This window comes from Ochotona princeps, chromosome 25 (genome assembly GCF_030435755.1).
Source record: "Ochotona princeps isolate mOchPri1 chromosome 25, mOchPri1.hap1, whole genome shotgun sequence".
Lineage (NCBI taxonomy): Eukaryota > Metazoa > Chordata > Mammalia > Lagomorpha > Ochotonidae > Ochotona > Ochotona princeps.
In genome coordinates, this window is record NC_080856.1 from 25,440,504 (window position 1) to 25,466,824 (window position 26,321).

At 50.3% G+C, this 26,321-nt stretch overlaps 1 protein-coding gene across 1 annotated transcript in view; it reads right to left on the reverse strand.

Annotated features, from left to right (window-relative positions):
- Positions 1 to 1,846: 1,846 nt before the first annotated feature.
- ZNF862 (zinc finger protein 862) overlaps positions 1,847 to 26,321 on the reverse strand; it is a 28,640-nt gene continuing 4,165 nt past the window's right edge. Inside the window, exons 2-8 of the mRNA XM_058681410.1 lie at positions 24,808 to 24,919; positions 23,009 to 23,113; positions 20,698 to 21,368; positions 18,500 to 18,677; positions 7,673 to 7,777; positions 4,811 to 6,928; positions 1,847 to 2,747 (exon numbers count right to left, since the gene is read on the reverse strand). Of these exons, the coding sequence (XP_058537393.1) occupies positions 2,593 to 2,747; positions 4,811 to 6,928; positions 7,673 to 7,777; positions 18,500 to 18,677; positions 20,698 to 21,368; positions 23,009 to 23,113; positions 24,808 to 24,919 (3,444 nt within the window). The 3' untranslated portion in view covers positions 1,847 to 2,592. The remainder of the gene's footprint in view (positions 2,748 to 4,810; positions 6,929 to 7,672; positions 7,778 to 18,499; positions 18,678 to 20,697; positions 21,369 to 23,008; positions 23,114 to 24,807; positions 24,920 to 26,321) is intronic.

Consider the following 26,321-nt stretch of genomic DNA (forward strand, 5'->3'; position numbering starts at 1 on the left):
AAGACTGGTTCTCCTCAGCCTGAAAAAGAATTGGTGGTACCCTCAGCCTCTGTACAGCATTGCTCAGTCCTGGTGGTGAGGTCGGACTGATGCCGCACAGCTGCCCAGGGCCCCAGAAGGAACCTCGAGGACCCTCTGTCCAGCGGCGGGTCTGGCACAGCAGCTGTCAATCACTGCTGGAAATAGAGGATTTGAACTTGGAATTCTGGCTTCTTTAGGAGATGCTTAGCAAACGTAGGATAGCCCAGCACTTGCTTACAACTTTCTTGGCAGCTGGCATCTCATCTCTGCCTTCTGATTCTCACTGGTCCAAACTATCTGACTCACTCACAAGGATGGGTGAAAAATGAAACCAAGACACTCAAAAAGTGCACACATACACGCACAACATCACCCTGCCCCCGCCCTTGGCCATGGCGTCCCTTGGAAGGGGGATGATCCAGCTAGTTTGAATCAGCTTCTCCCTCCTGTTTCTTGTTCAGACACCTGTTGAAATGAACTCTGCTTTATTCAGATAGGAAAGGGTTAAAAATCAACCATGATTTCTTGACAACAAAAATACCTTATTTGCACATCTTTAAAACTGCAGGTGAGGCGATCCAGGGCCAGTTGCCCATTGGAGTTCTTGGCTACACGGATGCTTCCATTGAAGGACCTGGCTCATGTTCACCCCAGGTACTTGCCCCTTGCAGGATGAAGAAACACAGGGCTGGGCAAGGCTCCGCTTTGTAAGGTGCCTCATCAGGACAGGGGCCCAGTGCCTCACTCCACCTGGCGTCTCTATGGCTATAAAACCCATGTGTCAGTTATAAAGCTGGGTACTTGGAACGTCAGCCCCAGTGGGCACTGGTCATCGGGAACAGAAAGGGAGAAGAGCCAGGCTGCACATGAGGGGGTGTTGTCAGAACTATGGGTGGGGCAGCAGGCGGAGGGCAAGAGCCAAGGGAGAGGGCCTGCTCCTTCTGCCACAGTGCCCTTCGGCTGGTCTTCGGGAGATGCACCCACATGAGGTATCTCCAGCAAGGCGCTCTGCGGCCTTGGGCTCTAAGACGCAGGCAGCCTGTGGATGCCGGGCCAACCTGGGCCCTAAGACTACTCTAAGGTCACTCACTACACCCCCACTCTGGGATCTGGGAGCACACTGGTCCTCTTCTTTCTTCCTTGCCTTGAGCTGGCAAAGAGGGCACCCTTGGGAACACTGGGTAGTACAAACACCTAGGATAAATCACATTTTCAGTTGCCCTGCTTAGAGCAGCCCAAAAGGCACTGGATGGTGTGCTCAGAGCCTGCAGGTGTGGGGCACGCAGGGCCCTGCCCACCTGCTCCCTCAGAGGGGCTCTTACATGATGAAAGCTGTGACAAGAAGGGCACCGTTGCCGGAAGGGCTCTGCAGTCTGATCAGGGTGGATGGGGTGGGGACTACGACCCCTGTTCCATCCCATCTAGTTGTGCCCACAGCCCCTGGCTTGGGCACAGGCCTGAACTCCCATGAACACTTACACAGAGGAGAGCCGTGCTCCACCTGGGCCACGTGGAAAGAAGTGCCTGCCAGAGCTCCAGCTCCGAAGGCCTGTAGTACCCGTCAGATGTCAAGGGGAAAGGCAGAACCTGAGAAAGAAACGCCTAATGAGAGCAGACATTAAGGCGGAGTGCCAGTGAGCTGATGGGAACGAAGAGAAAGCCAGCAGCAGGTCTGGGGGGGCGGTGAGGTACTTGGACGTTAGCATCTGAGGGACTTCCAGCACCTTCTGGGAATAACCAAACTCCTGGGGAAGAGGCCCGGCCAAAGGGCTTGGAGCACTGGAGACACAGGCAGAGTGCAAGGTGAGGAGCACCCACACACACACCCCATAAGGAAATGGGCCTGGCATGCTATATAGGTCAAGTTCGACGGCTCGAAGGTCTGGTACTCTGTATTCCTTCTAGGAAAAGCACCGGCTCTGCCCCCATCCAGGAGCTGTGAGAAGATAACCTTTCTTGGGTTCTGTCCAAAGTGTCTTGTGGTACCCTAAAGGCAGGTTCCAGGTGAAAGGCAAGATACTGTGTGATGAGGGTTTCCCACCTGATTTGCCATGGGAGCCAGGGCAAGAGACCCCACCATGATGACCTGCGTGAATGCTTGCAGGCAGATCAGCTGTCCCTTCAGCAGGGTTATTTGTACCCCTAACAAGTTGGGGTAGGAGGGACCTTCCTCCCTCCTGCCACCTGCACCAAGGCTCTGGGGTGGCCTCTCTGAAACATTTTCTAGGAGTGCCTGGAGGGCTGGGATACCCTGTTAGGCTCCCACCTCCAACAGTCTCTCCCACTTGGAGATGTCCCCTTGCCACCAGGACATAAGGTGAAATCTTCCTGCTGCGCCTCAGAAACAAACTTGAGATGAGAGCCTTTTCAGCTTATCTGTGCACAGAGGGTCCTGCTGTGCCTGTGGAGGGGCCCAGGTCAGCAGGAGGTGCACCGCCCAATTACCTTGCCTCTTGGAGGTAGGGGCTTCTGCTGTCTTTACAGAGAGACTCTGCAAAGGGAGACCTGAGGCAGTCCCGATTCTGCAGAGGGCTGTCCTACAAGTAGTCCCTCAGGCTAGCTCAGGGGCTCCTAGGCTGGCATGCGGGGACAGGACTCTCCTGGAGGCTCTGGGACGCAGTCCTTCAGCACCTCCTCTGGCTCCCCGGAGGGCATGACAGGCAGCTGCTGGGTCACAGATTCCTTGGTACAACGCACGCCCACCTCCTGTTTGTTGAGTCCCGCACCTGCATAGGAGAAAAGAGAATGACAGTGGGTAAATAAAAAATGCCTGCCCATAGTTAGGTTGGTCCCCGCAGGCTGTCTGGTGAAGACAGCACCACAGCCCAGAGGTCAGGGAAGTCCTTGCTGGTGCCCTAGGCTGGGGTGGCAACCTCTGTCCCCTGGCCCTTGCCCCGAGGGGTGCCTGGCAATGCCTAGAGACACCCTGATGCTCTAACGGGAGGGGCGGGAACTATTACAGGCTGTTACTGGTATCCTATGTGCATCGCAAGGGTAGGGGCCAGCATTGCTCCTACAGCTCGCATCATGTACAGCAGGGGTCCCCACAGCTGGCAATTATCCAGCTGCAGGCATCTCCAGGGCCTGTCTGGGCAAGAGGCATCACTGCCCACGGTCTGGGTGCTGTCTGCTTGGTTCCTCATGTGTACTAGGACCACCACCCTGTGGTAGGATAACTTACTCAAGGGCACACGTCATGTGATTTTTTTCCCATGACGCTGGATGCTGAGAACAGCCCACCCAACAGGTGCCTAGCGGACAGATCCACCAAAGCGTCCCTCTTGGGTTTCCTGTCTCTCACAGGGGAGGAGTCTCCTGTCTTTGCCAAATTGCTCAGCTTCATTCCAGGGCCACCCTGCTTCCTGCAGAGACTCAGTCAACCATGAGACCCAGGCCCACTGCTCATGAAGTCAGGCTCGGCAGCCAGGAAGGAGAGGGAGTCAGAGTGAAGGAGATGGTTACATGGCAGGAGAAACCAATGCTGGGGCCAGAGTTACGGTGCAGCAAGTTAAGCTGCCGATCGTGACACCAGGAATCCACATGAGAGCACTGGTTCAAGTCCTCGTTGCTCCACTTCTGATCCTGCTAATGGGTCTGGGAAACCAGCAAATGATCCAAGTACTTGAACCTCAGTATGGAGTTCCTGGCTCCTGGCTCTGGCCTGGTCCAGACCTGGCAGATGGGAAGAACTATTTCTATATCTCTCCATGTGTCTGACAGTCTTTCTTTCAAATGATTTTTAAAATGATTTGTTTGTTTATTTGAAAGGCGGTTACACAGAAATTTTCATCCGCTGTTTCACTCCCCAAAATGAGTGCAATAGCTGGGACTGGGGCTGACTGAAATCAGAAGCCATGGGCTTCTTCTTGGTTTCCCATATGGGTACAGGGGTACAAAGTAGATGCCCATATGGGATGCTGGCACCGCAGGTGGCAGTCTAACCTTGTATGTCACAGCATTGGCCCCCAAATCCATAAATCTGTAACAAAGAAGGGGCAGGCCTGGCACGGTAGTCTAGTTAAAGTCCTTACCTTGCATGCCTCAGGATCCCAGATGGGTTTTGGTTCTAATCCTGGCTACTCCACTTCCCATCCAGATCCCTGCCTGTGGCCTGGGAGAGTAGTGGAGGATGGCCCAAAGCCTTGGGACCCTCCACGCATGTGGGAGACCGAGAGGAGGAGGCTCCAAGCTCCTAGTTTCAGACTGGCTCAGTTCCAGCCATTGTGGCCACTTGGGGAGTGAAGTGATAGAAGATCTTTCTCTCTGTGTCTCCTTCTCTCTGTATGTCTGCCTTTCCAATAAAAATACATAAATCTTCAAAAAAGAAGAGGCTAGCACTGTGGCTCAGCAGGCTACCTTTCTACTTGCAGCACCAGCATCCCATATGGGCCCTGGTTTGAGTTTCAGCTGCTCTACCTCTAATCCAGCTCCTGTTAATGTGCTTAGAGAAGCAGCACGAGATGGTCCAAGTCCTTGGATTCTTGTACCCATGGGGGAGACAGGGAAGAAACTCCAGGCCTCAAACCAGTTCACCCAGCTATAGCTATTGTGGCAATTTGGGGAGTGAACCAGTGGATGGAAGATCTCTCTTTTGCTCTTTCTCTGTAACCCTGCCTTTCAAAAAAAAAAAAAAATTAAAGGAAGGGAGGGAGGAAAGCCACTGTCAATCTGCAGTACCCAATGGCTGGTGTGTTTTCTTTGGGGTTGATTGGTCGGAATGCTCGCTCAGGATGGACAGATCTGCCCCTCTCGCTGTTTTCCCACATCTGTGCACTGTGCCTGTACTCACTGGCACGGGAGCGGGCTGGCCCCTGGGCACAGGCATTGACGTGGCTGAAGCGGCGGCCTGAGGAGGTCAGGTACCAGTGCTGGATGGCGGGCTGGGGGTTGTACTCTGCGACGGCGACGCCATTCACCGCCGTCATCATGAGCGTGTTGAGCACCTCATTGGACAGCTTGGTCCTCTCATCGGTCCTGATCCGGTTCATGACCTTGAATCCCCGTGCACAGCAGGAGCTGGAGGTGGGCACACAGCACACCACGGCCATGAGCTTGCTCAGCAAGGGGAAGCGCTGGTGCTGGGCCAGGGCATTTTTGCACAGAATGGAGAATGGGAGGTTTTGGGCAATGGCTTTAAGGTCCAGCCACTCCTCCAGGAGTGCATCCTCGCTGTACGCCGTGGGAAGGGAGAGCCTGAAATACTTGGCAAGGGCAAGAATATCATCATTCCCCAAACTGGCCAGATCCACCCCAGCTGGCCAGGCCGTGGTGTCAAATACCTCCATGTTCTTGAGCTGCAGGGGCCGGTCTGTGTCAAACCTTTGCTGGAGGTACTGCAGCCCGATCAGGATCGTCCTCTCCCGGTCTGTCTGGAACCGCTGCTCTGCCATCTCCACTCTTTGGAGGAAGATGCCATGCAATTGGTCGTCCCTGAAGTTGGCGTTGAACTCCTCCTCCTGGGGCCCTGCCTCCTCACGGAGGGTCTCCAGTGCCACGTAGGCCTGTGATAGCGTCGAGTTCACCTCTGTGATCAGCACGTTCTCTTTCTGGCACACCTCAGACAAGGGCCTATAGATGTTTAGGAAGTCCAAAAGAAAGTGACAGAACTTGATGAAATGGAAGCCCTTCATCAGCTTCAGCATGCCCCTGGCCCTCTGTCCATTCGGGCCCCCAGCATCTGCCACGCCCTGCAGGTGCCTAGCCAGGGCGGGCCAGCTGGTGATGAACGCATTCAGTGTGCGCCTCTTGCTGGCCACCCACCTGACAGCATTCAGGTCCTTCAGGCGGATGATCTCCTGCTCCAGGGCAGCGGCTCCTGCCTGAAGCTCATTCAGCCTTTTGTTTGAGGACTGATAAAACTTGAAGACAGTCCGGATGTGCCTGTCACACTTCCTCACCAGATCGATGCTGCCACAGGCATCCACCACGGACAGGTGCAGCCGGTGGGCCACACAGTGGACAGGCAGCAGCTGGGGGATGATCTCCTGGAACCTCTCCACGAGGCCTCCTTTGCAGCTCAGCATGCTGGAGCCGTCGGTTCCCAGGCCCACCATCCAGCCAGGCTTCCGGAAAGGGATGTCCAGCTCGTCCAGCGCAGAAACGATGGTCTCGAAGTATCCATCCACGGTCTCACTGTGGACGGGGGCCAGCATGATGTAGGACTCTTTTACCTCTACCTGCTTCAAGTAGCGGATATAAATGCCCACACAGGCCTGGTCCGAGGTGTCCGTGGAGCTGTCCAGCAGCACGCTCATGCAGGGAGACTTGCGGATGTCATGGAGAATCTCCTTCTTGAGCGTCTCAGAGATGTACTTGATGAACTGTGTGCAGGCGGTGCGGTTTCGATACTTGCCTAAGATCACGGTCCCAGTATTCTGCAGGAGCTGCAGAATCTTCTCAAAGTCATTCAACGGCCTCGAGTGGTAAGCAATGGAGTAGGCAGCGTGGAAGAAGTGCTCCATGTTGGCCATGAGGTCGTTGGAGATCTCTGGGACCAGGGTGGGCTGTGGGGCGTCATCTCTGATTTCAACAGTGTTGACGCAGAGCTTGTGTGCTTTGCTGACCTCGTGGTATTTTAACGTCTCCACTTTGAAAGGCCCCGTGTAACCTCTGACCAGCCGAGACGATTTGTCATGCAGAGTGGGCCTTTCCTTGCAGACTGAGCAGAACAGCTTGGTCTCTTTGGGGTCAATGACCAACCAGGGGAACTGCCCAAACCATGACCTCTGAATGGACCGTGGGCGGTAAGTCCTCTTGACCTTCCCGGGACCCTCTGTGTCCACTTCACAAAGGCTGGCACTGCAGTCGGAGGAGGGACATATCTCCGCAGAAGGAGCTGGGAGCGATGCAGGTTGTAAAGCTGAGGCTTGCATGTCAATCTCTCCTGTAACCACCACTTTCTTTTTCCCTTTGGAGAGAATTAAAATACGCTTAGTTTTGCTGTCCCAAACTCTGCAGTCTTCTGTTAGCTAAGATACTACCAAATTTAGCAAGTGCCTCTCATGAAAAGCAGAGATGAATGTGATACCTCTCTGCAATGGCTCTGGCTCATGGTTTAGCCTTTTGCCCATGCTCCCCTGTGAGAGCCCACCTGATGTGTTGCTGTTAAGTCTTTTGCCAGTCTCCCGCTCTACCCAGATGGCGACCCTGGAATCATGGCACCAGAGGCTGACAAGCTTCATCTTAGTTTGATTTTGACATGGACACACTGAATAAACAGATGGCTCAGGTCCTCTTGTGAGGATCAGAAAGAAATGAGGGTAAACGTTTGTAGGCTTTAAGAGCCTTAGAAAGAAGCCTGGTGCCAGAGCACACGTGGTAGCAACTAGCTACTATGTAATTCTCGCAGTGATTTCACTGAATGCCCAGAGGGAGGAGGGAGGCCACCTGGTTTCACAAGCTCGTCCTGTGTCTGTCAGCGCTGCTGCAGCTCCCACCTGCACTCTTGCTCAGCTCTTCTGTCCTGTCCCAGTGAGTGTCCCAGGCTCCTTGACATTGAAGGCAGGGTGAGGTTCTTATTCCTCTTTTTCTACTCAGGGCCTGATGTACAGTGGGGTCCAGGATAAGCAAGGCGGAGCTAATGCCCTGTGACTTGCTATCACTATATGGGTTCCTGCATTTGCCCTTCAGCACTTGGTGGGTCTACACTCACCTAGAGGGCAGTCTTTCCCCAACTTGGGTCCATTCAGGTCCTTGACCCATGGCGCACTTCTCCGTTCCAGCTTGGAGATCAGGTCAGGCTTGGTGGCCACAGGCCCTGTGGGAGGGATGAAGAGTGGTGGCATTGTCACTGCTCTTGGCCATCGGGTGCAGCAGCCCGCTCGAGCCAGACATGCCGTGCTTCCCCAGAACCTGGGCACCCTGCAGCACACTGTATGCACGACCATCCAGCATGGCTCTGGGCCAGAAGAGATCACTTCCTCAGCTCTGAGGCCCAGCCAGGGAGCCATGAGCTAGCAAAAGGCACCCTTGCCGGGATGGGGGGTGATGAAAACAGGCAGAGATGAAGGATGGGGCTGAGGTACAGAGAAGGCTGGGATGAAAGAGGAAGCCACACAGAAGCAGAAGGTGCCATCCATAACAGCCCCGTGCCAGCTGACCAGGGACATGGGTGATTTGGTAATAAAATCTGAAATCTGGGCTCAGCGTGGTGGCCTAGCAGCTAAAGTCCTCACCTTGAACACGCCGGGATCCCCTATGGGTGCTGGTTCTAATCCCAGCAGCCCTGCTTCCCATCCAGCTCCCCACTTGGGGTCTGGGAAAGCAGTCAAGGACAGCCCAAAGCCTTGGGACCCTACACCCACATGGGAGACCTGGAAGAGCTCCTGGCTCCTGGCTTCAGATCAGCTCAGCACCGGCCATTGCGGTCAGCTGGGGAGTGAACCATCGGAAGGAAGATCTTCCTCTCTGTCTCTCCTCCTCTCTGTATATCTGACTTTGTAATAAAATAAATAAATCTTTAAAAAAATCTGAAATCTGATGGAAGGAGATTTGCAGCTTTTACTCCAAATATGAGTGCTTTACAGGGATGTGCAAAGGCCTTGCTTCCTTTCTTTTCTTTTTATTTTTTTTTTAAGATTTTATTGTTATTGGAAAGCCGGATATACAGAGAGGAGGAGAGACAGAGAGGAAGATCTTCCATCCAATGTTTCACTCCCCAAGTGAGCCGCAACGGGCCGGTGCTGCGCCGATCCGAAGCCGGGAACCAGGAACCTCTTCCAGGTCTCCCACGCGGGTGCAGTGTCCCAAAGCGTTGGGCCGTCCTCGACTGCTTTCCCAGGCCACAAGCAGGGATCTGGATGGGAAATGGAGCTGCCGGGACCAGAACCAGTGCTCATATGGAATCCCGGGGCGTTCAAGGCGAGGACTTTAGCCGCTAGGCCACGCCGCCGGGCCCTGCTTCCTTTATTTTCAATAAAAACCCCTCACTATCTCTTCCCATGCCTTTGTACGTGTTGGGGTAGAAGGAGTACAGCTGGTAACTTGGCTGCTTCTGGGGAGGGAGTGAAGGCAAGGTAAAAGGGAGACTGACCGTTCATCTTTCGGATCATTTCAGAATATTTATATTTATTATCTGTATTTGTCTACACACTACTAATAAAAAATATACACATGATTGAAGTGTGGTAGATTGAACAGATACATATCTTTGTTAAAACATCTAAAAAATGACAGCAAAGGAGTAACAACAGACAAGTCCAAGAAAATGTTAGCGTAGAAACGCTAACACATTTTTGGGAGAGAGGAGATAAAAAGAGAAGAACTCACAGAACTACACAACAGACGCCTCCAGCAGTGTCACGAAGAGAAGCGAGTTGGTCTAAACGGCCCTCTTCTCTCACCACCAGAAGTCCTACGGGCCTTCTGCAGGCTCTTCAATGAGACCCCCAGGCTCATGGCTTCTCCCCGTTCAGGGAAGCTCGCCCTGTGAAGAGCCCCTACAAGGCAGAGCCACCAGCCAGGGTTGTGAAGTTTTACGCTTGACTAGGAACGACTCCAGAGATAACTGTGTAAAAGACACCTCTATAATGAAAGGGAGTGACTGCCTCAAGTTGAGAAACAAACCTGGAACAATCAGAGATTACAGGGAGCAAAACGACTGTTACCTCCAGAAAGAAAAGTCACAACAGTGATTCCTGAAAGGAGCTGGAAGATTGCTTAGAGACACACAAGTCCACGAGACCACAAAGGAAACAGGACTGCTGGAGAACACTGAGGGGCCAGCACGAGGGAACAGCAGATGTAGCAGCTAGTTCTGCAACACCAGCATCCCAACCTGGCGTGCTGGTTCAAGCCCTGCTGATTCTGCTTCCACCCCAGCTTTCTTTGTCAGGGAAGACAGCTTCTCCTAATTTTTCTGTCACTCTGCCTTTCAGATAGATGGATAGGTAGATCAATAAATAAAAATAGGGCCCGGCGGCGTGGCCTAGCGGCTGAGGTCCTCGTCTTGAACGCACCAGGATCCCATATGGGCGCCGGTTCTAATCCCGGCAGCTCCACTTTCCATCCAGCTCCCTGCTTGTGGCCTGGGAAAGCAGTCGAGGACGGCCCAATGCATTGGGACCCTTCACCCACGTGGGAGACCTGGAAGAGGTTCCTGGTTCCCGGCTTCAGATCGGCGCAGCACCGGCCATTAAGCTCACTTGGGGAGTGAATCATCGGACGGAAGATCTTCCTCTCTGTCTCTCCTCCTCTCTGTATATCTGACTTTGTAATAAAATAAATATAATAAATAAATAAAAATAAATCTGAGGGCATCTCTTAAGAAAGTAGCATAGGTCCGACACAGTAGCCTAGTGGCTAAAGTTCTCACCTTACATGCACCAGGATCCCTTATGGGTGCCGGTTCTAATCCCAGCAGCCCTGCTTCCCATCCAGCTCCCTGCTTGTGGCCTGGGAAAGCAGTCAAGGACCGCCCAAAGCCTTGGGACCCTTCACCCACGTGGGAGACCTGGAAGAGGCTCTGGGCTCCTGGCTTTGGATCAGCTCAGTCCTGGTCGTTGCGGCTACTTGCGGAGTGAATCATCAGATGGAAAATCTTCCTCTCTCTTTCCTCTCTCTGCATATCTAACTTTCCAATAAAAATAAAATAAATCTTAAAGAAAAAGAGTAAGTAATATAAACATGACAGAAGTCAGAAAGAGAAGCAAACAAAAACACTAGGATGAACCTTCTAGAAAATGCAGTTGATGACAAGTAGCAGTTTCTGGAAGACAGAAAAGAAAAAAATAGGTAAGGAGAAATCACAGAAAACAAATAACAAAGACATTTCCCCAAACTGGAAGTAGCAAGTACTGTAATGAAGGACTTTTGAAAACACTCAGATCAAGGCACATCATTAAAAATTCCAGAAAACTAAAACAGATCTCCAAAGTTTTTTGTTGTATAAAAAATGATTCATATTCAACTACTTGGGGTTAGAAATGGCAATATTCTTAAAGCACCAGTAAAATGTAGAAGAACACTGCTTTCAAAATGCTGAGGAAAAACAGTTTCCAACCTGGAATTCTATGCCTAACAAAGCTACCAACCATGAGGGTAGAGGAAGGACATTTTCAGATACGCAGCCTTCAAAACAAAAACAAAAACTGGAGAGGCCTTCCTTATACCCTTTTTAAAGGGGTTATCAGAAGATGTGCAACAACAAAATGAAGACATAAATGGGAGCAGGCATGGTGGCATAGTGAGCTAATACCTATAGTGCTGGCATCCCATACCAGAGCCAGTTCAAGCCCAGTTGCTCCACTTCAGATACTGCTCTCTGTTCATGGCCTGGGAAAGCAGCAGAGGAAGGTCCAAGGGCTTGGATCCCTGCATTCACATGGGAGAACCAGAAGACGCTCTTGGCTTACAGCTTCAAATTGGCTCAGCTCTGGCCATAGAGCCATTTGGAGAGTGAACCAGCAGATGGAGGAACTCGTTCTCTCTCAGTCTCTAATTCTTCCAATTAAAAACAAAACAAAACAAAAACCCCACAATGGGCTGATACAGTGATGTAGCAGGCTAATCATCTACCTACAAGTGCCCACATTCCATACAGGCATTGATTTGTGTACTGGCTGCTCCTCTTCCCATCCAGCTTATGGCCCGGAAAAGTAGAAGCAAATGGCCTGAGGCCTTGGGCCCCTGTACCCACGTGGGAGGCCTGGAAGAAGCTCCTGGCTCTCAGCTTTGGATCAACTCAGCTCTGGTCCTAGCAGCCACTTGGGAAGTGAACCGGAAGACAGAAGACCCCTTTCTCCTTGTCTCTCTGTAGGAATCTGCCTTTCAGATAAAAATACAGATAAATCTTTAAAAGGGCTAGATAAGGAAGTAGGGGTGAAATGGGGAAGATCTGAGGTCCCTGTTGCACAGCAGGCCTGGAGGAGGGCTGGTCTGATAAAGGAACTTCAAGAAAAAGGACAGAACTAATTGATCACAAGATGGGAAAAGACTGTAGAGGAGTTTCATAATTCCCCTGGCGGTGTGGGAAGAGCTGCTGAGAGTACAGAAAGTCAGCAAAACTGAAATTCAAGAAAGCAACAAAAACCAATCCCAAGGAAAACAATCCTACAAAGAAGAAAATATAATGCAGCACTTCATCCGGTAGTGAATAACTAATCATAATTAGACAAGTAACTGGTATTGATGCAACCAAAAAGTGTGCTATACCTGAGCAGTTGGAAGGAAGAGAAGTGGGGCCTGGGGTGAGGTAAGAGGTCATATCTTCATCTTCCACAGTAGGAATCAATAGATAATATCTAAAATCAATAAATCAGGAAGAGCAATGAATATGTGCCACAAGGTATTTCGATGTGATGACATGTCTTTTTGGGCTGAAGATTCAAAAAAAACAGATGCCGATGAGCCCCCCAGCCCTGTCGCCATTCCAAAGCAAGACTTCTGAAGCACCACCTGGAGGGGGAACCTGAAAGCTGATGCCATGGCCTGGCCCTCACCAAGAGGGAGGCCAGGGCTGAGATAGACAAGGATGGTAGAGTGGGCATTTGAGAGGTTTCTGAAAAGAGTTGTACCGCTACTGTGGGAACAGGTGGGATGAGCTCTTTAGCCTTCAGCTTCCTAGGAACCAAATCCTGACTGGTATTCCCAGGATCTGAGCAGCTGGTCAGGATTCCAGGCCTGGAATGCATGCTGTGTGTTGTCCAGATGTGCGGGTCATGCAGGGAACAATGGGCTCACCCTGAAGGAATTCTCTGTGATGGCTGTCTACAGGTAAGACCCTGCCTTGTAAGGGAAGTCCCTGCAGGGCAGGTTGCCAAAGAAGACAGTGATTCTTTGGAATTCCCAGTGAGGACTGCAGAACCCCCTCCACACACACACACACACACACACACACACACCAGAAGAACCAGCCTTGAACTAACACAGCTGTGAGCAGCCACTGTCAGTGTTACATGGCAACGAGGCGAAAGCTTCCCGTAAGTCTAAGCCTTCTTCTACTCAGCACCCTGTTCCTACTGACTTTGCACCAGAAATCCTCAAACAGATTCTAGATCTGTGGAGAAGGCAAGGTTCCTCTTCTGAGTTCAGTGAAGACTGGATATTTCACTCCTACACAATGACTGGACTTCTGTCTCCTAACTTTCTTTCTTCTGGTGCATTTTGTAAACATATAATCCCAAGCCTAGAGAAGGGTCTCAGTGACAGTACAAGGATGCTCAACCATTCACATTTGGTCCTGTTTGCCTTACCACATCAAAGAGCTCACGCACACACAGCTTCTTTCTGCATGTACGTATCGGATATGAACACGCACGGTTTTCCAAACGGTCTGAGAGAAAGCTGTTTTCGTACTCCTTATCCTTAAAGACTCCGTATTATCCAAGGACATTTTCATAGGTGGCAGGCAGGATTCCAACAGCCCACAGGACACTCACCCTTGCCTAATCCCGCCCCTCGGAGTGAAGGTGAAATTTGTGAACACGATGACACATTACTCCTGTGGTCTCACATGAAATGGCACAGGAAGGCCATCTGCACGGTGGATCTGACCTCACCGCAAACGCCCTTTACAAGCCAAGTGCCCTCAGTTTAGCAGTAGGTACAGATATCAGGGCTTCTAAGGACAAGATGATTTGGGGCCCTGCTGCTCGCCTGAGGAGGGACCTGGGAGCAGCATCCAGCACCTGAGACTGACTGTGGGCCAACAGCACCCTCAATTCTATGGCCACAAAAACTGAATTCTTCCCCGACACCGTCCCTGACCTTAGGGTGACTGTCCCCCAAAGCCTCCAGGTAAGGGTGGACGTGACTGGCACGCCTCTAGCCTGGACTGCCTGAAATGGAGGCAGTATTACAGCACAGAGGGTTAGGCTGCTGATTGCAATGCTGGCATTCCATACTGAGTACCAGTTCGAGTCTTGGCTGCTCTGCTTTCAAAACCTATGCTCCTGCTAATGTGCTGGGAAAGTAGTAGAAGATGGTCCAAGTTCCTGGGCCCTGGCCCAGCCCTGGCTGTCACAGGTGTTTGGGAAATAAACTAAGGAATGGAAGATCTCTCTCTCTCTCTCCCTCTCTGTCATTTGGCCTTCTGAATAATCCGTACATCTTTAAAAAATAAAAGAGCCAGTGCAATGCAGCATATTAATCTTCCACTTGTGGTGACAGCTTCTCATATAGGGCACTGGTTCAAGTTTCAGCTGCTCCACTTTCCCATCCAGCTCCCTGTTTATGGCCTGGGAAAGCAGTGAAGGATGGCTCAAAGCCTAGGGACGCTGCACCCATGTGGGAGACCCGGAGGAGGCTCCTGGCTCCTGATTTTGGATTAGCTCTGCTATGGCTGTTGTGGCCATTTGGGGAGCGAACCAGCAGATGGAAGATCTCTCTCTCTTTACTCTGTAAATGTGTCCTTTCAATAAATAAATAAATCTTAAGAAGAAACAAAAAGGAGTAAGCCTTGCCCTAGATTTAGGTCACAGAGCCGGCAAGTATCAGTAGTCCTGGGAAAGAACAAAGCTGTTTTATGAGTGCAACCCAGCTAAGTTCATACTTGGAAGGATAATGTCAATATATCGTCTGGAAACAAGGAGGCACATATCTGGGAGACAGCTAAAATATGATGGGGAGAAAGACTCAGCAGTGGAGGAAGGCAGAGCATGGACTCTACAATGGCCTCATTCACAAAGCACAGCCTAGGCTAACATCCTAGGCCTGCAGGTGCAATGCCATCAATCAATTCTAAAAAAATCTACCCTAGCCTTGTTCTTCCCTCGCTATGATCCACTGCCACGGTTCACATACAGCTGAGTGTGCCCCAGAGGTCAATGTTGACAGCTTGGCTTACAGGGTGACAGTGCTGGGAAGTGCTGTGGCACCTTTAACAGGTGGGGCCTAGTGGGAAGTCCCTGGATCACAGTGGTCCACCACTCAAAGGGAATGAAGAATTTACATAGAGACCATCTGGTGGCTCTTGGGAGCCTGGGGGCTGTATTTTGGTGCAGCCATTAAGCTAGTTTAGTCTAGGCTACTCTGATTCCAATCCAGCTGCCTGCTAATATGTCTGGGAAGGCACCCATGGGGTGGACCTGGATGGAGTTCCAAGCTCTTGGCTTCAGTCTGCACCAGCCTTGGCTTTTGTAACCCGTTGGACAGTAAACAAGTAGATGCAAGATCTTCGCTTCTTGTCACTCCACCTTTCAAACAAAAAAATCTTTCCAGAGGAAACAACAAGCCTGGCCTCTCCCTTCTCTGCTTGTCTGGCAATGTGACTACTTGGTCATTCACTTATTTCCACTACAACATGATACTATCCATTATTGTTAGGTCCTGACCAGAGGTCCTGACCACAGATCTGCCCAGGCTTGGTCTTTAGCCTTCCAGGACTGTGAGTTGAATGAACCTGTTTCCTCTGTAAGTAGCTTGTACCTGGTACTTCACTGCAGTGACAAGGAGCTCTGGTACACCTGCCGTGGAGAAGCCTGCCTCCTGGACATCCCCTGAGTGAAATCTCCCTTCCAGGCCCTCAAGCTCAATTTTGACTTCCATTTAGTGTTACAGCTTCTTGCTCCTGCTATGTGAGTTATCTGAAGGACTTTCCCTGTCCACCTGACAGAAGCGACAGGAACACTCAGCCAACGATACCTTTACTAACGAGAACAGAAGGCACCCACTCTCCCTTGGCTGACGTGTCTGTTTCTGCTACCTGTAAAAATTACTCTCTCACAGTGCAATGTCCCTGGGACTTCTAGATCCTTTTTGAAGGGAAGCAAGAGACCATACTGAACATGGCCAAAGTCTGGAAGCAGAGTTCTGAAGTACAAAAATGAAGAAAAGTCAGAAAGGATGAAATGGAACACATCAGAACTAGAACCAAGCCATCTTCCTCTTCCGCACAACCAAAGCTTTCCTCCCCAGTTCCAGCCCTATTGGTAAGACACCTGGCAAAGTCAAGGCAAATGTACTAGATAAGCAGATATTACCTAGAAACACATCTATTCACAAGCTTCATCTATGCAGTGTTACTTCCAGAAATTAATATCAAATCTTTCTGCGTCCAATTGAGTCTATCTATTTAAAAACAGGTACAGATCTTTCCAAGATTTTTTTTTCAGTTGTAACTCTGCATTTTCAGTTTTAAGCCCTGGTTAAAAAAAAAAAAAAACAAAACAGTGGGAGATATGGGAGACCTGGAAGAGGCTCCTGGCTTCTGATCAGCTCAGCTCCAACCACTGCAGCCACCTGACGAGTGAACCAGTGAATGGAAGATCTTTCTCTCTGTCTCGCCTTCTCTCTGTAGATTTGCCTTTCCAGTAAAAATAAATCAATCTTTTAAAAAGTCATGAGAGAATTAGCTGGATTTCCTCCAATGATTGGAGCAAAAGGAAACCTACAACATGAACACACTGATACTTGGAACAGAGTCAGAGAGGAACACAGAAAGCCAAGCCTGTGCTAAGCTGGAGTTGCTACAACCTGCCCAACCCCAAACAGTCAATCTCTCCTCCATCCAGTTCCTACTGAGACAACAGAGCTAACAGCGGCCTACATACAGAGAAGGTCTGAGGGAGCCAGGCCAAACTTTGGAGTCATCTTGAAGAATTGCAGAATAAGGGCAGAAAAAAAGACTCGCAGCTTTTTAATTTGTGTATTATTGGAGATATTAAATAGCCTCCTACTTGTTACTCTATTTTAGTATCAGCAACAGGAACAGCACAAATCTTGAAACAGAAAGAAGAGGAGCCCAATTAGTAATAAACATTTAGATAGCAGGTATTTTACTGGACAGAATATGAAGAGTCATTGCATTACTAGCTAAATAACAGGGAGAAGGGGGAACTAGTCCCTGCTTGGAGGAGTGGCTTAAGGACAGGACAGAAGGCAGGTGGCACGCTCAACAACAGACCAGCACCTGACAGACGCCTGTCAACAGCCAACCCCACCTGGACTGGTTCAGATGTAGGACCTTTCCAGAAAGGAAACAGAGAGGATTCCTATAACATCTCCATAGGCAAAGCACAAAATTTTGACATAAAATATAAGAGATACTAATAAATGGATGGAAAAAATTTAAAGGCTTGTCTTGGATTTAAGTTTTTTTTTTTTAAACAACTTGAGTGCAGACTAAGGACTTCGCTTACAAAAATAAATAGTTTCTAAAAAATAAGCAGAATATTTCATTTTCAAACTATTGTCACAGGAGAGATTAAAATGTGATTTAAAAACTTGCTGAAATAAAAATAACAATTAGAGAATTTCTACTGTTTTAACACCATTTTATATCCATAATATGGACTGGATCCCTTTCAAAAAAAAATCCTTTAAACCACCCAAATCACCTCTGCCAGGCCCTGGTTAGCAGCCTATAGGCTCCTTAGAAAGATTTACTATCTCAGGCATGAAAATCTCTTTAACCTGGGGTCAGGTTCAAGGATGACAGCTGGTGGTCCCCATCCCAGTTGGCATGAACACCCACTTGACCGACACGTTCTTTTCACGAAAATGAACCGCAGCGGCTCCCGAGCGCTCACTGCAGCAGAGCTGCTGCTTCCTTCAAAAGAAGCCCCAGCTCTCTGGAACCGGGGCTGTGCTTTCACCAACGAGCCTTCCCCGGTTCCTGCTGCCTTTCTGCACAAGAGCAGCCACAGCGCTCTGTGAAAGTCCTCCATGCCCAAGTGTCCTGCGGAAGTCACGGTCCAGCTGGCTACTGGCATCCCTGTTAGGGAAGGTGGCTTGTCCCACAGCCTTCCATCACAACACACTTGTCAAAGACAGACAAGCACAAATGTCACAGGATGAAAACCTGGGCTTCGGTTTTGATGCTGCAGAAGAACCTGAGGGCTGTCCAGAAAGAAGCAGAGAGAAGAAAGAGATGCAGAAGAGAACGCTTCTTCTGAGAGTGATAACCACGGCTACCTTCAAAATTCTCCAAAGTTCACACCTGTGGGTCCTCACGCCAAAGGCTGCCAGGCCCCGCGGCCAGCTGGGTGAGACGGAGGGGCTGAGCTGCACCCACAGGGAGGGAAGACCCCCTGGGAGGCCTGGCCAGGCCATACCCTCCCTCCATCATGCCCAGATGCCCTTCCTCCACCTGCTCCACTTGGTTTTAAACCTTGCTCAGACAGCTCACCCTCAGTGACAACAATGAACTGATCCCTCCTCCAACACCCGGCAGGCTGCACTCACCACTCTTCAGCAGCCTAGGACACTCTTCCTGAAGCTTTTTAGGGAAGCTTGCACTATTTTGTACTTTTTATCCAAACACCTGTCTCTCCCACAACCCTGTTCTCCTCTTAAAGGTAGACACCTCAGTTCCCTCGTGCCCTTCTGGCATGAAGGCACACAGTCAGTGTTGATGGAGGATAGGTGAAGGGACTGACAGTGTTACTGCAGAGTAGGGAGAGCTCTGGGACTGGAAGATCTCATCACTCTCCCTGTGCTCAGGGAGGGGACAGAAGTGCAGAGAGCTCCACAAGCCACAGCCGCTCTGCAGGTTTCCCATGTCACATGGCAGCGGCATGAAAAAGTCTACGTGAATCTTTACCCAGGGAGGCCAACAGCTCATAATTCATCCGCATCACGTCTCTGTACAGCTCCTTCTGCCGCTTGTCTAGCATGCCCCACTCTTCCTGGGTGAAATACACTGCCACATCCTCAAACACCACCGGAAGCTCCTCAAAGACCACCGGAAGCTCCTCCAACAGCCCCTCTTCCGGAGGGTCCTGCAACAAAGAGCAGCAATCACTCAGCACGCCTCGGGAGACAGATGCCTGGGGGGTGACTTTCGGGGGCCTCCTTAGGACCTCTTTGTCCTGGGACACTCAGCAACAGGTCCCAGTCAGACCCCAGGCTTGCCCGGGGAAGAACCGGCACCTCCATGGAGCCTCTGACTGCACCCTGGAACGACGCTGTCCACACATCTGTCTTGAGCACAGCCTGCCAAGTCCTCCCAGCAGGATGGAAAGGAAGAAGAGGGGGCAGAGGAAGAAGGAACTAGAATGTCCAAGAGCCAGACGGACACATGCCTCACTGCCAGAGCACGTCAGATGATTAAAGGTTAGATCTGTTTAGTAGCTTCTGATACTAAGAGGTACTCAAGGATTATGAAGAGGAACGAGCATTGCTGTTTTTCTGGATTTTGCAATCTCAGTCCGAATGCCTACTTACAAAGAACATCTGATAGCTTCTCATCAGACTCAGAGGCAGCACAAAAAATTATCAGTAGTAAAATCCCATTTACATGCAGTATGTGAGACATGGGGAAGGCTTTTCACTAAAGATCCCAGTGAACCCAGCTGGTGTGGTCACGGTTTTTCCCTGTAACACTCATCCTGGAATGTGACTGCCACTGTGGTGGCATGGGGAGCTGGAGCCTGTGAGAGGCAACTGGGTTGATAAGGAAGATCAATGACTTAGAGGGGAGTGGCTTCCTCACGGGTGAGATGGGCTTAGTCCCTGCAAGATCCAACTGACACAAGCAAGGTCTCCCCAGGGTTCACCTCTCCTGCATACGCTCACGTGCCCTTTCACTGTGCATTGCAAGTTGCAGCAGCACGGGATCCTCCTGGTGAGCCCTATCCTTGGGCTTCCTGGCTTCCAGAACCACCAGCCACAAAAGGACTTCTTTCCTGATGAACTGCCCCCATCTCTAGTGTTCGGCTATAACAGAAAACGGACCCGGGCAGGAGCGGTACCAACTCCCCAAACAGCTGGTTAATTATAAAATCAGTCTTTAGGCTTTAGGCTCCAACAAAGCTGGAAGTGCAGTGGGAGCAGGAGAGAAGCCCCAGCTGATCACCTAGGTGGGGAAGGGGGAGGTCAAGGGCTGGGGGTGGAGTCCAGCCTGGCCGGCAGAAGCGCCTGGACTGCACACCTGTCTCAGAGCACTTCTCGGCAGAGCCACCTGGGACGCAGTCTGTCTCCTCCCACCAAGGTGAGTCTAACAGCACTTGTCCAGCAGCCGCACAGTCATGGGTAGACATGATCTCAAGCACATGCGACAAAACTTTCTGTGGTTTAAAAGTGCTAGGCCACTCCAAAGTTTTCAAGCTAAAATTAAAAATTAAACAAAAAACAAAAAAACTCTTGGGCATGGAACAATAGCCTAGTGGCTACATCCTCAGCTTGCATCCACTAAGATCCCATATGGGCGCTAGTTCATATCCCAATGAACTTCCCATCCAGCTCCCTGCTAACGGCCTGGGAAAGCAGCAGCAGATGACCCAAAGCCGTGCGACCCTGCACACATGTGGGAGACCTGGAAGAAGCTCCTGGCTCCTGGCTTTGGATAGGCTCAGCTCTGGCGTGTGGACACTTGGGGAGTGAACCAGCAGATGGAAGACCTTTCTCTCTGCCTCTCTTTCTGTCTGTATATCTGCCTTGCCAATAAAAAAAAAAAAAAAAAAAAAAAAAAAAAAAAAACACCCTCATTGAAGAGTTCTAAAATTGTGTTGCACTTGTTGATTATTTTGGGGTTTTCTAATTCTTTGGGATTTAGATGTAACCCTTTATATCAGAAAGTAAATGCTCCGTCCTATTAATTACATGTCGTTAGCTGAGAAGAGAGGATGATAACAGAGCTGTTGCCTGAATTCAATGAGATAATGCATGCAAAGTACTTAAAGCGATGCCTAGTATATTAGAAGCAGGTTAGCTTATGATTACATTACATGAGTCATGAGTATCACTGTTATCCCTGTTTTTCATCATCGTTTTACAATACATGGAGTCCTCCATCATTACCTGACTGCACAATTCAACAGCAATGTTAAGGTCTGAGGAGCTGTTGGTATCGTTGGAGATTTCTTTTGGCCCCAGGTTTTTAATGCAGTCTAGATACAACCCAGGCATTGCTCCATTCTCCCCGGGGTCCTCCAGTTCCGCTCTGGAGCTGGGCAGGAGTTCCATCATGCCTTTGAGGTCTCCCAGAGGCCCCAACGGGCAGAACACGGGATAATCCGCACTGGAGAGGTGCTCCGGGCTGGCTAGGCCGTCTCCAGATGCGTCTGGGATGCTCTGGAAACGGGCTGCCCAGGTGGGGTCCTTGGCAGCCAAGGCGTTGACACAGAGCATGTGGGCTTTGCTCTTGGCGTGGTATTTGAGTGTCTCCACCTTGAAGGGTCCCGTATAACCTTCTATTAACCTCGATCGCTTATCCCTGGCGGATGGATACTCTCGGCAAGCTGAGCAGAACAGAGCCGTCTGCTCCACATTCATGATCAGCCAGGGAAACTGTGTAAACCAAGACTTCTGGATCGATCGGGGCCTCAGGGGTTTCTTGCTTCTTCCTGCCCAGTCTGCCTCCGGACTGCAGTGGGTAAGGCAGGCCCTCTTCTGGGGAGGCAGGCACTGCCCACTCTCCTTGGCAGCACTCTGCACGTCTGTTTCTTCCGGGTAGCCCGTCTGGATTTTTCCTGTAAAAGAAAAAGGTGGCATTTGTTCTGGAATCCTACAGAGGCTCGCAGCTCCCGCAAACACAAAGGGTGGCAGATGACACTCCTTGCCGACAGGGTCCAGCCTCCCTCCCAATTCTCTTCTTTCAGTCCTCCTGGCTCCCAAGGCCCATCTTACCTCATAATAGAGAGAGGACTTTAAATAAACTCTCACTCTCTCGTTTTCTCTCTCTCCTTGTACAAGCTTTGCAGCTATCTGGCCAAAAGGAATTCTTTGCAATGTGATTTGTGCAACCTAACATCAGTGTCAAGGGGTTCACAAGTTCCTTACAGATAATGCATGAAGGCCATACAGCATAAGATTGAAAAGCTCAGTAAGGCCCCTGGACACTGTCCTTGCTCAGCACGAACCTTCTGGACGAAGCCTCACAGACAGCGGCCCCCACATGTTGCTGAAGTCCATTCAGGAGAAGAGAGCTACCTGTCTCCTGGGTATCTGGGTCCTTAGATTTCCTCGAGCTCCTTCTATTTTTCAGTGACACTGAGCCAGCCTTCAAGACAACCTCAAATTTAATTCTTCACTTACATCAAATACTTTAAAAAGGTAAAAATTGCTCTGGACCTTATTAAGATTTTTCTTGGGCCCGGCAGCGTGCCCTAGCAGTTAAAGTCCTCGCCTTGAACGCACCAGGATCCCATATGGGCACCGGTTCTAATCCTGGCAGCTCCACTTCCCATCCAGCTCCCTGCTTGTGGCCTGGGAAAGCAGTCGAGGATGGCCCAAAGCTTTGGGACCCTGCACCCACGTGGGAGACCCGGAAGAGGTTCCTGGTTCCCAGCTTTGGATTGGCGCGCCCCGGCCGTTGCAGCTCACTTGGGGAGTGAATCATCGGATGGAAGATCTTCCTCTCTGTCTCTCCTCCTCTCTGTATATCCGGCTTTCCAATAATAATAAATCTTTAAAAAAGGAAAAGATTTTTCTTCTTCAAATCAAAAGTTTCTTCACTCTTTAGATAAACACACTACATATGTGTATAACTCCCGTGGGGCCATTTCTGGTAACTCTAGTTAACTCCCTGTGCCCAGGGGCCAAGGCACACACAGAGTTGATAGGCTCAAAATGAAGAACCAACTGGGAAGATATGAGACCAAAGAAATCAGTTTCTACAGCACTTTATTATGGGTTCCTTCTGGTCCATCGGGGAGAAGTCACGTGTGATTCAATCTACACACAGCAGTGACTGGGTCAACTTGATCATCACGCAGTAAGGAGCTGCCACGTGGCCTGGCCCAGCCAAGCTGGTCCTGAGCAGGAGAACTCAAGGAGGACAAATCCCTACACTAAACAGGAGGCTCTTGGCTCATTCATGGTCTACTGTGCAATGACTGTGTGCCAGGCATTGTTCTAGACACAGAGAATACATTAGTAAACTGCGATAAGCCTTCTTGGAACACACAGAACTAAGTGTCTGCTCTCGGGCAGAAATCAAGAAAGGCAGATGGGATGTTGTAGAATGATATGGGGACGCAGGGGAGCAAGCAGGTATGTTCAGGGAAGAGCAGCACCGACTGCACACATGGACAGAACACAGGGAGGCTAAGAACAGGAGTGGGATCCCTTACCAGCTGAGCCCTGCCTCCAGGTGCAGGGCCACACTCACCTGGGTGATGCTCCAGGATGCAGCTCTGGCCCTGGACATCTTCAAGCCATGGCTCTGGCTCCTGCTCAAACTTACAGAGCAGCTCGGGGTTGGCAGCAGTTGGTCCTGGATCAGGGACGAGGGAAAGCTGGATGAGGCTGCGTCGCAGGTGTCTCTGCTGAGAAGTGCTCTGAGACTTCTCAGTACCGTAAACCGATGGGAGGAAAGCAGGAATCGGGGTGCTTAGAAACTCAGGTACCTGTGACCCCTGGGAGAATCCGATGAAGGGTGTAAGCAAGGTTAAACGGCCTGCAAGCACCTGGTTCACACAAGAGACCATAAGCGCAAATGATGATGGAGGCCAGGCTGGCCATGGAAGTGAGGGCACACAGCCAGCCCTGGGGGCTCTGGCAACCTCGAGACTTTAATCCTGTGTACAGGGGACAGTGGCTCCTCAGCTTGGTAAGGCTGCCATGTGGAACATGGGTCAGGGCTGACACACTGCCCCATTCATCAGGAGAAGCCAGAAACCCATGTTTTTATGTGAAAATCCCCAATGGTTAAATATAGTAAGGCAAAACAAGCCAAACTCCACTCTGTGAGCCAAACTTGACCCATAGTTGCTACATTGCAACTTCTGATTTAGAAGAATCAGTAATTTTAAAATATTTTGCAGCAGACACAGGAGGAAGCCCCATCACAGCTCTAATTCCTCCACCCACAGACAGCTGAAGACTGGTCCTCCTGTGTAGAGGCGAAGAACTTTCATTCTGCCAAGGGCCATTTGAATATTTATAACATCATTTGCAGACAAAGCAAAATTATCCACTGGAAAATGAGCCTGTTATATTATTGAATTTTAAGCCCCACCTGTGGTTGCCTTGGCAGGGCCAGACCAAACGATTTCGCAGGCCTTACATGGCTAATGGGCAGGATGTTTTCCACCACTGCATGGCCAAAATGAGACAAAGAAGGTGTGGTAAGTGGTGATCAAACTGCAACTGGCAGGAGCTACCACTGCAGCACAGTGAGACAACTGCCCACTATGCCAGCACTTCAAGTTCCTCTAATGTGCCTGGGAAGGCATTGAAAGATGGTCCAGGTACTTGGGTCCCTGACATCCATGTGGGAGACCTAGATGAAGTCCTTGACTCCTGGCAAAGCCAGACCAAGACCAGGCTGTTAGAGTTAATCAGCAGATGGAAGGTCTCTGTACCTCCTGCTCCCCCGCCCCCGCTGCTCTGCCTCTCAAATGAATAAAAAAACTTCTAAGAAAAATTGCAAGCAGTAAACACCACATATGTATACAGGTGCAGGCTCAGATCCAGTCAGCCCTGTCTTTGGTGCAGAAATTCTACCTACAGAAGCAGAGAAAGGGCACCTAGGAAACGGGAGATGAAAAAGAGATGACCTATACTTGCATAACGTTTCAAACTGTTTTATCTTAAGGAAACTGAGCCTTAATAAAGCCACAGGTGCTCAAGTATCTGGTGGTAAGGCCGGGATGGAGAGCAAATTTCCACCCTCAAATCTGATGCTGTTATCGCCGCCCAACCACAGAATCAGGCTACGTTTCTCACATAACACCTTGGGGTGATCTGAAGTGCCCAGGTTTAGCCTTGCTATGCCATCTACCCCCGGCCTCATTCAGGTTCAGAAAAGAGAGAGGCTGGTGGGTGATTTGTATGCAAGCAAGTTAGATGTGGGATTCATTCCAGGAGTGGATGTCAGATTACAGAGAACTCTGCCACAAGTCCACAAGGTAAGTTTGGGGGTGCTGATCTAGGCCAACAGTGGGGGACATTGCTAAGAATCCATACCCGGTGGTGCCACCAGCTTATCAGAGCCACAGAGCTCCTTCCGCTGCTGACTCAGCAGCATACATTCCTCCTGGAGCAAGCACATTGTGATGTCATCAAATGTCACAGGGGCCTGCAAGGGAAAATGACATCAGCTAACAACAACTCCTTCCTACCCTGGGAATGTTCCAGATTGAGGATGGGAGCATGACATGCAACCCATCTCTCTTATTTCAATGCAAATCACAGCTAAACTGGGGTTCCTTGAAGGCAGTGCCATACACTGAGGCTTGCAAGGGGTTTTACCCCCTTGACTGCTATGCCCTTCACATGCCTTCTATGTGGCGGCTGCTTCTCAGCCAGTGGCTCAGCCACAACCGGTGGCAGTTTTTCACAAAATCTTGCAGAAGATTGAAGTGATTTCTAGAAAAGTCACATGCCTCGGAATAAAGCAATGATCGAGATAGGCAAAGCTTTGGAGAGAAAGGAGGGGTGGCTAGGTGTGGCTAGCCCTTCTCTATGGATGTCTGGCCGTGCAGGGCCCTCCACTGTGAGTTTAAGACACTTTCCGTGTGGCAGGGGGAACACGAAGCAGGGGGCGCACAATAAAGAAAGAATAGCAGGGCAACTGTGAAAACTGAAACACAGAAGGGAAAGAGCCAAGCAAGCTGAATCTTCATCCGGCAGTGGGCAAAAGTGAGAAGCAACCCACTTTCTAACTCCTGGACCGGCTCGGGAGTGTGGACAGGCAGGCGGCAGCAATAACCAGGGGAAAGCTGCTGCCAGCAAGAACCTAACCAGCTCCCCAACACCTGACCTCCCGTGACAAGTCTCTCCCTTTCACGTGCTCAGAGCACTCAGATTTTTGGTCTTTCACTTTTTTTTTTCAAAAGATGTACTGATTTTAATTAGAAAGTCAAATATACAGAGAGGAGAAGAAACAGAGAGAAAGATCTTCCGTTTGATGATTCACTCCCCAAGTGACTGCAACGGCTGGCGCTGAGCCAATCCGAAGCCAGGAGCCAGGAGCTTCCTCCAGGTCTCCCACGCGGGTGCAGGATCCCAAGGCACTGGGCCGTCCTCGACTGCTTTCCCAGGCCACAAGCAGGGAGCTGGATGGGAAGTGGAGCTGCCGGGACTAGAACCGGCACCTATATGGGATTCTGGCGCGTTCAGGGTGAGGACTTTAGCCGCTAGGCCACGCCGCCAGGCCCTGGTCTTCCACTCTTAAACAATGGCAAGCTGGACAGCCAGACATCCACAGAGAAGGGCTAACACGGTGCGTGGAGACCAAAACAGATGGGGTGAGTTTTGGAGTAACACAAGAGAGGCAAGGAGAAGGAAACTTACAAAAATTCTAAAGAGAGAGAAGATACCGCAACCAGGACACAAAGGGCTATGAAAAAACAGAAGAGAAAACAGACTATGCTGTTCTGTTTATGCTTTGAATTTTATACCAACAGCATAACAAGCAAAATTATTAACAAATTGCCACCCTGAAGAAAAATAAAACTTTGGCAAATCACTGCATGTCA